The sequence below is a fragment of the Haemaphysalis longicornis genome, unplaced genomic scaffold, assembly GCF_048455015.1.
Source record: "Haemaphysalis longicornis isolate Haplotype H1 unplaced genomic scaffold, Haemaphysalis longicornis Haplotype H1 scaffold_2, whole genome shotgun sequence".
In the NCBI taxonomy this organism is placed as follows: Eukaryota; Metazoa; Arthropoda; class Arachnida; order Ixodida; family Ixodidae; genus Haemaphysalis; species Haemaphysalis longicornis.
In genome coordinates, this window is record NW_027526295.1 from 294277648 (window position 1) to 294291268 (window position 13621).

At 48.7% G+C, this 13621-nt stretch overlaps 1 protein-coding gene across 4 annotated transcripts in view; it reads left to right on the top strand.

Annotated features, from left to right (window-relative positions):
- The window catches only part of LOC144170866 (PHD finger protein 20-like), a 137551-nt gene that overhangs the window by 10087 nt on the left and 113843 nt on the right, over positions 1–13621 (top strand). For all 4 annotated transcript variants that reach the window (XM_077700897.1, XM_077700895.1, XM_077700894.1 and 1 more), the window contains exon 7: positions 6993–7068. In XM_077700897.1, coding sequence (XP_077557023.1) covers positions 6993–7068 — 76 coding nt within the window. The remainder of the gene's footprint in view (positions 1–6992; positions 7069–13621) is intronic.

A 13621-nucleotide genomic window follows, 5' to 3' on the forward strand; every position in this document is an offset into this window, starting at 1 on the left:
ATTCATTGTGAACAAGGTGATGTATTCATTGTGAACAAGGCTTCCGTGCTGGAAGCCGAAACGTCAAGAACGAGACGGGAATCTCCCGGCGAGACGGGATTCCGTCACTGTCTCGACTTCATTGCCCTTCGCCAGGCGTATGGCCAAGAATTCATCACCCAGATTCGCCAATATGTTGACCTCAACTGCCGCATCGCGTTTAAAAACCACCTTAAGTTCAACCTAACATGTAAAGTTCGTAACCTGGTTCCACGCTCCTTGCGTCTGAACAGGCCCGTGTCTACGCTCTTCGGTCACAGTGGGGTAGGAAAAGCGGAACGGCTGCTGCTGCAAGCTAGAATCCTGGACTGCAAAGCGAAAATTCGTGCCTTAGAGAACGATGCCTTCTTCGCCCGTCGTCGCCTGGAGCACCGCTGCCCCATCGAGTTCGCCAGCATCCAGCTGCACTCGAACCAAAAGACGGAGCTTCAACGCCAGAGAGGTGTGTGTGCCCATGACGACAAGCTGACTAGCCTTCTCGCAGTGCAATCGTCCAAAATAAGGGCGCCTTCGAGAACCGTGGTGCATAATTTCTCGTCATACAGGCCAAGTCGAGATGAAGAAAGTGTCCTGAACCTGGGGTTGAATTTCAACTTAGGACCAGCACCGGACAAGAAGAAAGTAGTATGTGCAGTAGAAAATGCTGTCAGCCTTGCCGAAAACACTCGCCGCGAAGAAGCCCGCACCCGAGTGGTTGGCGTGCTCAACGCTGTCCATCGCGGACCTTCCCGCTCTGCGTTGTCACGTGTCGAACGTGAAGCAATCAGGAGTCTCCGTGAAAACGAGCATATTGTGATTTTGCCAGCTGATAAAGGCAATGCGACGGTTGTCCTGGATAAGGCCGACTATGAAAAGAAGATGCTGCTGCTTCTCGAAGACAGCGAAACGTATGTCCGCCTCAAGAAGGACCCAACGCTCAAGGTCGAAAGAGAGTTCCAGAAGCTGCTGGCGGACGTGTTTCTGTCCGTTCCTCCAAACCATAAAGCGCTCTACTACAGACTGCTCAGCCACAGCGGATCCGCGCCTGCCTTCTATGGTTTGCCGAAAATTCACAAGCCAGACGTTCCAATGCGCCCCATCGTTGACTACACACTCTCCCCCCTGCAGAAACTGTCCAAATTCTTGCAACAAGTCCTGGCTCTGTTGGTCGGTCAGGGTGCAAGTCATGTTCAGAATTCCTCCAATTTTGTCCAGAAGACCGGGAGCATCACGATCGAGGAAGACGATTTGATGGTGTCCTTCGACGTGAAGTCCCTTTTCACGAGCGTGCCAATAGACCTCGCTGTCAACGTGTGCACCGCTGCTCTCGAGTCTGATGCAACGCTGCCCCGCCCGATAGATGTACCGGACCTGCGCAGGCTCCTAGATTTCTGCCTTAAGAACACTTACTTCGCTTTATCGGCAAGTTCTACAAGCAAAGCCAGGGGACTCCCATGGGCGCGTCTGTTTCGGTTACGGCGGCGAACCTCACCATGGAAGCGCTCGAACAGCGGGCGTTATCCTCCTTCGCCCCGTCCCCTAAAGTGTTCCTCCGCTACATTGATGATTGTTTCTGCATCATCCAAAAAGATGAGGTGAGCAAGTTCCTGGATCACCTGAACAGCTTGGAAAGAGCCATTCAGTTCACTTTGGAAGAGGAGGTGGATGGAAAACTTCCTTTCCTCGACGTCCTCGTTTCTCGGCAGGGCCAGAGGCCAAGCTTCAGCGTGTGCCGGAAAGATACACACACAGGTCGATACCTGAGTTTCGGCTCTGTGCACCCGGCCGACCACAAGCAAGCCGTTGTTAGCACGTTACTGCAGCGGGCCGAACGTCTGTGCTCAAGGCCCGAGGATGTGGCTGTGGACAAGAAAAAGGTACGGGATGACTTCGCAAGCTGCGGATACCCTAGACGCTTTATCGATGCAACGGAACGTCAGCTGTCACGTAGGGGACAACCGGACCCACCTCCTCCCCTCAAGAAACGGGCTTCTGTGCTGTATATTCCTGGAACAAGCGAATGTCTCGCACGTGTCTTACAGGAGTATGACGTACAGGTGGCACACGTTCCGGGAAGAAAGATGCGTCACCAGCTGGTAAAAGTGAAGGACAGCTTGCCCAAGGAACGCTTCCCCGGAGTTGTGTATGAAATCCCGTGCGCAGACTGCGACGGTGTTTACATCGGGGAATCAGGAAACTACAAGAAACGATTACAGCAACACGCTCGTGACGTAAAGAGTAAGAGCATTCGCAACAACGCTTTAGCAGAGCGCGCCGTCACGAATGACCACAAGATTGACTGGGACGGGGCTAGAATTGTCGCAACAGAAAAATCTGCAACTTCACGCCTGCATTTGGAATCACTAATCATTCAGACCACATCTAACACGGTTAATCGTAATGACGGCAATCTACGCAATCCAATCTACGTGCGTTCCTTACATCGATTACTCAACCCCCATTTAAACGATCCATTTCTGGTGATGTATTCATTGTGAACAAGGCTTCCGTGCTGGAAGCCGAAACGTCAAGAACGATTTTTTGACTGGTCGGCATCTCGTGTTTTTTGAAATGTATTCTCCCGGCCAGACGGGATTCCGTCACTGTCTCGACTTCAGGTGCATTTCAGCCGTCGTGGGCGTCGTATCGTGCCTGCTGCCGTGGTCATCATCTTCATCATCGCTGATCATGTCGGCAGCAGACGGCGTGCAAGTGTGCGATCGCGTGAATCTCCCGAGGCAAAAAGCGCAAGCAAATACAGGTCCACAACAGACAGGCAGAGAGAGAGGAAATGACGAGCGTCCTGCATTTAAATAAAAACCGAGGGTCGGGTCCACACGATAGGGGGTGGGGGGCGCGTGCCGCCCTAACCCTACGGAAAACAAGTCAGGCTGGCTCGAGTGGGTGCTTGGCTGAAGGACGCTTTGTGCCTTCCTCCCCTCAACGCGTTGATCCGGGTCTGGTGCTCTCGATGGAGGGACCGGTTAGAGATCGTGCAGCCACGGGACGTAGCCGGTTGGGCTTGGCAAGCGTGGATCCCACCACAATCGCGCTCTCTCCACCGGCTCACATGCTTTGCTCAGTCCACGACCCCCGGCTGCTGACAACGCATTTGTACGATCTGCAGTGGCGCGGCTTGCATTTATAAAAGCTGGCGATTTCTGTATTGTAAGCAATGCATTTTGGCCAGGGAATGTTACGAATTTGTATCACACTGAAATTTGTACCAGTCATGATTGTATCACCAAAGTTTTACTGTAAATACATTTCGCATGCATATCAAAAAGACACATCACTTTGATGTTGTATCAGGAATTTGGATGGTGTATGTATTAACACTTTCGGGACCGTAGAAGAATCGGTTCTGTTTGAGTAGCCCAGAAGATATTTTTTTTATCGCCACAGAAAATGATTGATACTAAAGTGTAAGGTATGAAATGATAGATAATTTCAAATGTTAGATTTCAAACAGTAATAATTTCAAATGACAGATTTATTTGAATTTTATCGAAAATTATAAAAAAAATTGTGACAAGTAGAAAACAACATTGATGAAAACATCAATGCTACTTTGCACAGGTACACATAAAAACAATTTGGAATATGCACTTTGAACACAAGGCCCTTATAGAATAATACTGCAAATATAAGCTGTGTAAGTGCAAAAGTTATTCACATACATACGAAAATATAAGCATTAGTGCTTATCATGCCACTGCACAAAGCAGTTTCTCGATGTAGGGAAACACAGAGTGGCTGCGCATGTTTCGAAGATGTTTGTTTTCTGCTCAACCTCCCTATCTTCATAGTGCAGTTTGCAGTTCCAGTATTTTTCAATTTTATGTGGTCAGTGCTGGGGACCCTCAGATGCAGTGTTTGCGTACACAACAGGAGGGACGGTGGGGCCCGCCAGATGTTGCTCATCGCAGCCCAGCATCTGTTCAGTGAGCTCAAGTCTGAAAGGGAACTGATGGAAGCGCAAGCTCTGTGGCAGCTCTGGAACTTCTGGATGCTACCCAGGGGCACTGCGCCAAGGTGGCCATCGTCGCCGAGAGACTCTTTGTGCAGCTGGCACCAAGTGGTCTTGCCCGAACGAAGTTGACCCCCCGCAGATAAGAGCTGTGATTTTTAGAGCAGACAGGATCTGTTTACATCAATGCGCACCCGCGATAAAACGCCTGGAGCGTAGGCGAAACTCAACGGCGGATACCTTTTGATGTTCCGGGGCGCTTTGACACACTTTCGCCGTCTGTACCAGTCTGACAAATCCAAGTCATCTTTCGTGTGTCTTCTGCTAGCATCATCCAAAGATTCCAACTCAGATTCATCAGAATTCGTCGAAATCCGCCGTTCGGGTGAAGCATCGATGAGCGCCGACGACGCCCTAATCGAAAGCACGTGAGCTCGCCTCCCCGCCACTGAAGGACATTTGAAAATTTCCCCCGTGGTGGAGAAAAGAAACTCGGAAGTGAAACTGATGAAGGGCGTTGGGCGGCTCGGATTCGGCGGTGCAAGGAGCCATCGTCGCTAGGGCTGCAAAAGTCATCTCAGACCTTCCTCCCTTGGTCACCAGCCCTCCCCCGAGTTAGCCCTTGGGGCAATATAAAAGTTTTCTCTCTCTCTCACTGTCAAATCAAATGAAAAAAAAAAGCCAAATATCGAATCGTATATGGACGCTTTTTTAGAGCCTCGATTTTTCATAGGTTTTTGCGCAAAAGCAGAAGCTACTTTGCATGTTTGGGAGCCGCGACGTTCTTTTTCAACCCAAAGAACGCACTTTTAAACTTATTCACAGCCATCCAGTCGCTCCAGGTGGTCCTTCAGGAGTCCGGAGCGGGCACGATGCGCATTTAGGGGGGGGGGGGGGGGGACGACTTGTGTGGAGTTGCTGCACTGCAATCATAGGCAACGACTTGATAGCACCTTGTAACTCGGAAGTGAGCGCTTTGCAGGCAGGAAAAATATGACGCGAAAACAGGGTACAGCCGCAATCACTGACCATAATGAGGCACTGCTTTGGAAGCTAGCACATCGAAAGCGGGAATGATACTTTGGGGAAGGAAAGCTCGCACTACAGTCGCCGTGCATGAGCCTGCGGTATCCCCTGTGGTCTGAAAAAACTAAAAAATGCAACAGGCATGCACCAACTACATTAAGAAAAACCAGAACACAGAGGCGCTGTAAAAACAAATGTGGCGGCAAGTGTTTTACCAGAAGCTGCCGTAACGTGAACATCCGGTGGCATAATCCAAAATGGCGGCCAGAGTTGATGGCGGCGGCACAAAGAAAAGATCTTATCGAAGCAATTGCAAATTACTCCGCACAGCAGGATAAAATTTACGGCCTCTGCAAAGTGCGATTTGGATGAAACTTGCCAAGCAGACGGTGCACCAGCAGTGCGTTTGCATGGGCTGGTATCTTTCGCTTTCACAGAGCCGGACCCAATAGGAAAATCCACTCAACTATTCGAAAAATCAAATAGTAGATGTTCGATTTTCAGATTGAATTATTCATGGAGGTACTATTAGACTCGTATTTGAATATTCGAGTATTCGCACGCCCCTAACCGTAAAGCTATCGGGCACTTTTAGTGTTCGCAATTGCGAGTGTAGTAACTGGGAACGTATCAACGGGGTTATACCATGTGTGGTTTTTCTAAAATCGATTCATATGCGATTTTGTGGTCTTCAAAAGCTGCGTCCTCCCTTAAAAGATATTGAATCAGCCGGCAACAGCCTCCTCTGCAAGATGAGGAACCATCTGCTGTTACTCCAAACATGCTTACTGTAAGTCAGCCTTGTTTCAGGCAGGTCAAAGACCAGTTACCATAGCCTGAATGCAAGTTAGCTTATGCGTGGTCCAATTTTTTCCCCCGTTTTTATTCTGCGGTGCAGCTCTGTCAGTTGCGCCAGATGCTACGCGCCACATGGCCGTGTTTGGCCGGGCGACCAGTTTGAAACGGTGGCGCCACCTGGAGAGGCAGCACGAAATGCCCCACGGACCGTCGTAGTGTGTTTTGTTTGGTGGGGCCAGCCCAACATGGGGAGAAAACAGCTTTTTGTGGGTTTTAAAATGAGTGCTGTCGCCATTCTTTGTGTTAGATGAAAAAAAAACAACGCAAAATGCGACCTTCATGCAAAATTCAAGCACAAATGGAGAAGCATACTGGAAAGAATAAAATGGGGTTCAAGAGACGAAGACGAAGTAGACCCAAAGAAATACAGGCGCCAAGCAGACGAGAAGCAGTTTACTCAGGAAAAAATTTTAAAGATGCTCGTTTATCGTCGTGATGCCATGTGTTGTTGACTACATGGGTTGAATTACACAATGTAGCCACAAATAGAATTTCCACAAATTCACTCCAGTGGCCCTTGAAAATATTGCCAAGAGCAGTTTGTGACTGGCCATTTGTCAGGTGCAGTTGGTTCCCTAAGTGCAGCCAGAGGGCTGGCTACTCACAAACAGCTTTGCGATACCTTGCATGCGACAACTTTGTCTAACAATTCCGTATGTTGTTGTTCAGTTTATAGGTTCACAGGTTGATTTCATTCCAGACCTCTGAGGAAAACTTTCGCTTTATTTAGATTGCTGTCCTCTGTTGGATATCCCCCCCCCGAGTGCCTTGAAACGTGTCCGTGTTCCTGAGCCACTGCCAGGGGCGTAGCCAGAAATTTTTTTCTGGGGTTATGCCTCCGCCCAAGCGTGATTATATATATGCACACACGCTTCTTTTGGGAAGTCAACCGTACATTTTATACACATTTTCTCAAAAGGAGGGGAAGGGAACATTTATCAGTAAAAATTTTGGGGGGTCCCCAACCTGGCTACACCACTGGCCGCTGCCGCCATTTTTTCCCAGCTCCTAGTGAAATGTATTCGCTACACAGTGCCACTAACTGTAACCAAGGCCTTCCTGCTCCAAAAACCCCTGCTTCAGCTTTCCTGTGCTCTGTGACCTCCAATTTTCTTTTCAGAGCAAGCGTAAAGCCAGCTTTACTGGAGATGGGTCCTCACCAAAGCGGGAGAGAAAGTCGTCGGCAGTTGCAAAAGGTACCGTTGTCGCCTTTCCTCCGTACTGCTTACAGTGATGGTTAATTCTTTCGTTACGGCGGAAAAATGAACTACAGTTGAACCTCGATATAACGAACCTCGATTTAACGAAATTCGCGATATAACGAATTTTTTCAAGTTTTCTATCAAAATTTTGCTAAATCCATGTATTTTTATCTCGATTTTACGAAGTAATTTCTTGCGGCGCTTTCGATTTAAAGAAGTCATGGCGAGAAAGGAAGAACGAAATTCCGGTTGAGGCACGTTTTATTTTGCCTCTCACAGCCTACATTGAAAACATTCAGTACTCACATTAACTTTAAAGGCTAAAATGAAAGAAGAGTGGTGAATTATGCGGTTGACAACAATTAAAAGCGATGAAAGAAGCTGCTCAAAAACCGTTAGCGGTCATGGACGGTTTAATAGTGCGGCCACTATTTTGTCATCTCCATGGTTGCCTACGCCAGCGCCCTCTATGCTTAGGCTGCCGAAGCCTACTTCAATTGTCAATTGTTTTTTTCTACGTGTACTTGCTCACGGTGCTGCTGCTCCAGGCTGTGCTTGCTGATAATCACATTAATATTTTGTTCATCCATCATTAGATGAGTCTTATAAGCAGCATGAGCACTCCAAGGGAAAGAAAAGTGTTCCGAACAAGAGCCTGAGGAAGTGTCGGTGAAACCGAAGGCCACCGAAGTGATGGATGCCATCGACGTTCTGCGGAGGCACGTAGGTGCACGCGAATGTTTAAGAGCAAGCCCTGTTAGCGCTGTCAGCATGCGAGCGTCACGTAAGGCCCACCCTGGTCAAGAAACGCCAAGCATTCCTTGCGGACTTCTTCACTACGTCTCGAATATCAAGTGCTGGTGGCAATAAATTGCTCTCCGAACGTGGTCAAAGCGTGTTCATTAGACAGCTGCGATGCAGAGAAATCGGTTTCTTTAGGGCTCAGCGGGCATAAAAGTAATTGCTTAATCAAATTTGGCCAGAAGATGTTTAATGTAAGCTTTCCGCTTTAGCGAAAGCACGGAAGCGCTTCTCCACAGAGTGAAGCGGTCCGTGTGTACTCCGCTCAACTCTCAATCGTGGCTTTATCTCGAGTGTCGTGGTTGCATCACGCGCCCATACTGCAGAGCCTTTGTGAATGAAAAAAGTCTTTCGAAAGCTTTATAGCACCCGTCCGCTGTTGGCCTGCCGCACCCCTCAACACCGCGCCTAAGCCTACCACTGAACGGACGAAAAGAGGTGTAACTTCGAACCAGCACCTCGCCTGGGTGAAGTTCACGGGGCATGGACGCGGGTTCAATTGACTAACAGTGCCGTTTAGTAGTGACGGAAATGAAAAAAAGAAAAAGTGTAAACCTAGTCTGTTATCATTTAATGAGGCGATGCGGAAAAAGCACCGGTTTTAAGACGACCCGAACTGCTGTCGGGTATCCGAATTCCATTGCCTAAGTGTTGAAGCTCTAATTCACACAATTTTCGCGGCCAGTTTTAGTACAAATTTCGCTTTAAGTGAAGAGGTAACTACATATCAGTTGTTTCTGAGCGATGGCCAAGGTTTTGAAATTTCAATAACTGGTTAAATTAACTGTAATATCGAAACCTCGATTTTACGAAATTCTCAATTTAACGAAATTTTGGCCCGCAAGTACGACTTCGTTATATTGAGGTTTAACTGTATTTCTTTCTCTTGAGCTAGTGGACACATTTAGCATTGCTATGCATGGAATTGTAGCTTATAGATTGCTCTTACAAACACATTACAGCAGTTTTGTGAAAGGTACAATTACTTCCAGTTTATTAGTCAAATAATCAGAAAAAAAATGCACAAAAAAGTATACACGCAACGTATATAGGCGATTGTAATGAGCCTAAAAATTATTTTAGGAATTCTAAGACATACAAATTGTTCCCACATTTCTTGGCTATGATTCAATATATATACAGTGGAATCTCGGTCATACGAATCTCAAGTGGCGGCAAAAATATTCGTATCACCCGAAAATTCGTATCATAAGAAAACGAGAAAAAGTGGAAATGTGCCGTGTATGCGGTAGCTTCAGCGACCGCTTCTAACCTTTTGTTAAAACGCAGCTCAAGATGTAAACTAAATTGCTCATGCGGTAAAAAGGAGCTGACAGTGTTGGAGAAAACTGCACTATAAAATATCCGCGCCAAATATCCGCCGCGGAGGTGGCCCAGCCAGCTGCTGCGCGCGCTTTCAAACTGCCGCCCTGAAGAGCGCGCCTCCCCATTGGCGCAAGTCGGCAGGCTCTTCCCACTGCCGCGCATCATTTTCCGAGCGAGGTAGAATCTGACACAGGGGCGAAATCGTCGACACGGGCGTCAAAAGAACGCGCGCTCATCGCCGACGCGGCGCTCGCACACGAACTCAAGCATGAACCGCATGCAATTCGTGCGCGTCGGCGTTGCGCGCGCGTTCTTTTGACGCCCGTGTCGACGATTTCGCCCCTGTGTCAGATTGTACCTCGCTCGGAAAATGATGCTATGGTCTAGGGACCATAATGATGCGCTACTCACGCGGTAGTGGGGGTAGCCTGCCGACTTGCTCCATTGGGGAGGCGCGCTTTTCACGGCGGCAGTTCGAACGCGCTCCGGACAGCCCGCTGGCCCCGCCGGAGATGGTTAGGCTTACCACGGTGGCGGATATTTGATCGGCGCTTCCCCTAACCGTGCGGACGATGCTTTGTAGTGTCGTTTTCGCCCACATTATCAGCTCCTTTACTGTACAAGCGACTTCATTTGTTTCTTAAGTGGCATCTTAAAGAGCGATCAGTAGCGGTCGGTCGAGCTACTCGCACCACTTTGCGACCGGTGACGCCGCCATGTTGCCGCCGCGCGCAGCATGCGGGTGGTGGGTGGTATTCGCAGCGGCGTCAGCGCGCCTGCGGCGTGTTTTCGTGAGCAGAAAACGCTCCATACGGTTCACGCTTCAACATAATCGACGTGCAAGTGGCGCAGGCAACACGGCAAGGCGATAACAGGATAGGTAGAGCGCGGGGCATAGACGGAAGCGAGGAATGCGGAGAAGGCAAAATGGCGAGGGTATTCGCGGTCAGAAATGAGGGAACCGCGATTGCTTGCCGCGGTTTATTCAAGAAGTATTTATTCAGCCAGCGGAAACGAAAGGTACAGAGAGAAGAGATTGCAGCGGGAGATAAAAGAAGGGAGGGAGAAAACACGGGCGTCGAGAGGGCGAAACGTTCGGTTCGTTCGGAACAGCACCTCCCCACGAGGAGGATTACCGTCAACGGGGGAGGACTAATGCTTTTGTGCTCGCACAACCAAGGCCGCACGGCCGCTCCAACACTCCCGCCTCCCGTCCACGCCGCAGTCGTCTGCTCGCGCGTTCGTATCACCCGCACCGGAGTGATAAATGCGTACGGATCATCCGAATTTTTTTACATTGCACACAATGCATTTTGGCCGGGGAATTTCGAAAATTCGTATCACAACGAAATTCGTATCAACCGAATTCGTATCACCGAGATTCCACTGTATCAACGCTGTACACCAAGTTTTCTATTTTTTTGGGCCCGTCAACCTAGCGGAACTGACGGCTGTGCCCCTCTTCGAAGCCACTCGACTGCAAGTCGGTCATGCATCCAAGCACACTTTTTTGTGTTCTAACACAAAATCCTTTTCATTTTAGTGGTAAAAAAAAAAAAAAATCCAGCACTCTTTAGAAGTGTCGCGCATCGCTCCGTAGCGGTAATCTGACACGAGTGCCAGGCTATCGTAAAGGTGATAATGCGATATGATGCAGTGCATTTGGCAAAATATCCCCGCCGTACGTTATCCAGACCCTACACATCAATGTGTAAAGCCGCAGTCATCAGAAAGGAAGCCCGTTTCGTTTATAAATACAGCCCAAATACAGCGGACGCCGTTTTCACGTAACTCGCCACTATCGCGGGTTCAAATTTCACTCTTGGCGCGGTCTCTGCACGCGAAAGATCAACAAAACATAATAAAATTGAAAAATTAGTTTCAATAAATACGCCAGATGGCGTTACAGTTAAACCTCGATATAACGAAGTCGTACTTGGGGCCGCAAATTTCGTTAAATCGAGAATTTCGTAAAATCAAGGTTTCGATTTTACAGTTCATTTAACCAGTTATTGGGGTTTTAACACTTTGGCCCTCGCCAGGCAACAACTGCTATGTAGTTACCTCTCCAATTAAAGCGAAATTTGTACTAAAACTGGCCGCGAAAATTGTGTGAATTAAGAGTTTCAACACTTGGGCAATGGAATTCGGATAGCCGACGGTAGTTCATGTGTCATCGTAAAACCGGTGCTTTTTCCGCAACGCCTCATTAAATATGATAGCAGACTAGGTTTCCACTTTTTGTTTTTTCATTTCGGTCACTACTAAATGCCGCTGTTATAGTCAATTGAACCCGCGCCCGCGTCCATGTCCCGTGAACTTCACCCCGCCGAGGTGCTCGTTCGAAGTTACGCCTCTTTTCGTCTATTCAGTGGTAGGCTTAGGGGCCTAGGCGCGGCGGGCCAACAGCGGAAGGCTGCTATGAAACTTTCGAAAGACTTTTTTCATGTACAAAGGCTCTGCAGTATAGGCGCGTGATGCAACCACAACACTCGAGATAAAGCCATGATTGCGAGTTCAGCGGAGTACACGCGGACCGCTTCACTGTGTGGAGCAGCGCTTACGTGCTCCGGAAAGCGGAAAGCTTACATTAAATAAAATTCTTCCGGCCAAATTCGATTAAGCAATTACTTTTTTGCCCACTGAGCCCTTACGAAACTGATTTCTCCGCACCGCAGCTGTCTAATGAACGCTGGTGAAACGAAGATGACCACGTTCAAAGAGAGCAATTTATTGCCACCAGCACTCGATGTTCAAGCCGTAGTGAAGAAGTCCGTAAGCAGTGCTTGGCGTTTCTTGACCAGGGCGGGCTTTACGTGACGGTCGTATGCTGACAGCGCTAACAAGGTCTTAACATTCGTGTGCACCTGCGTGCCTCCGCAGAACATCGATGGCATCTATCACACTTCGGTGGCTGTCAGTTTCACCGAACTTCCTCAGGCTCTTGTTCGGAACACTTTTCTTTCTCTTGGAGTGCTCATGCTGCTTACAAAACTCACCTAACGATGCACGAACAAAATATTAATTTGGTTATCAGCGAGCACAACCTAGAGCAGCAGCACCGTGAGCAATGACGCGTTGAAAAAAAAAAGCTTGAAATAGGCTTCGGTAGCCTAAGCATAGGGGGCGCTGGCGTAGGCAACGATGGAGACGTCAAAATAGTGGCCGCACTATTGAACCGTCTATGACCGCTAGCGGTTTGTGCAGCTTCGTTCTTCGCTTTTAATTGTTGTTAACCGTAGATTTCACCGCTTTTCTTTCATTTGAGCCTTCAAGAATCAATTTGAGCACTGAATTTTTTCAATGTAGGGCCTGAGAGGCAAAATAAAACGTGCCTCGACCGGAATTTCGTTCTTCCTTTCTTGCCGTGACTTCGTTAAATCGAAAGCGCCGCACAAAATTACTTCGTAAAATCGAGACAAAAATACATGCATTTAGCAAAATTTTGTTAGAAAACTTGAAAAAATTCGTTATATCGCGAATTTCGTTAAATCGAGGTTCGTTATATCGAGGTTCAACTGTAGTTGTCCGCCAGGCGCCGTTTTTAGCTTTCGCGGGACGTTTGAAATCATCAGAACTCCGTGTCCGATGGCCTATGGTGCCGTAAGGAAAGAGTTAAGCTGATCTCTAATGTACGCGCAGTGTTGTTTTATAAGCTTGGCGAACTGTCATGGTTGCAGCATTACACACATTTAATGCACACACACACACACACACCCACACACGTGCTCTCGTTGTTAGAAGTAAGAACTGCAAACGGCACTAGTAACGGCTAATAGTGATTGTCCTTGCAAGGTGGCAGCATTGTGCATGTGTTGTACTGTATATTTAGTCGATTCTAAGGCGCGCCTCTTTCCCTGGAAAATAGGTCCCAAAATCACATGGGCTCTAGATTCGAGCACCAGCCGAAAAACCTGTGGCCGTTGCTTATCATTTTGGACATCGCAGGGAAGCTATACATGCCTAGCATGCGTATGACGTCACCACAGCTCTTTGTGGGGCACTGTTCTCAGCTGTCACAGCGCCTCTCGGGACTCCGCCATGCAAGCGGAGCTCCCAGATGGCCGCTGCAGAGACGTCAGTGCAAGCTGTGCCTATAATCGTATGTTTGCGCTACGCCCAGCCGCACGACAGAACGAAGGCACATGCTGCATGCGCGGTACTAAACACTACAGCGATGCACTCGCAAGGGATGTCCAGGCAGGGGGGGTGAGTGCTGGCGTGTTGTCTTCAAGGCGCCCAGGATGTGTGCAGCTCGTGCGAGGGCCTCGCGAGTGCTTCGTGTGCCTAGCATAGCGAGTGCCAGATGGCTTGCCCGGCTTTCTTCTCTTTGGCCCGACGAGTCAGGAGGAGGTGCCCCCCCTTCCACGGGGGACTCCAAAGGTTGCGTGCAGCCAGTGTGATAGGCTTGTGAGTGCTC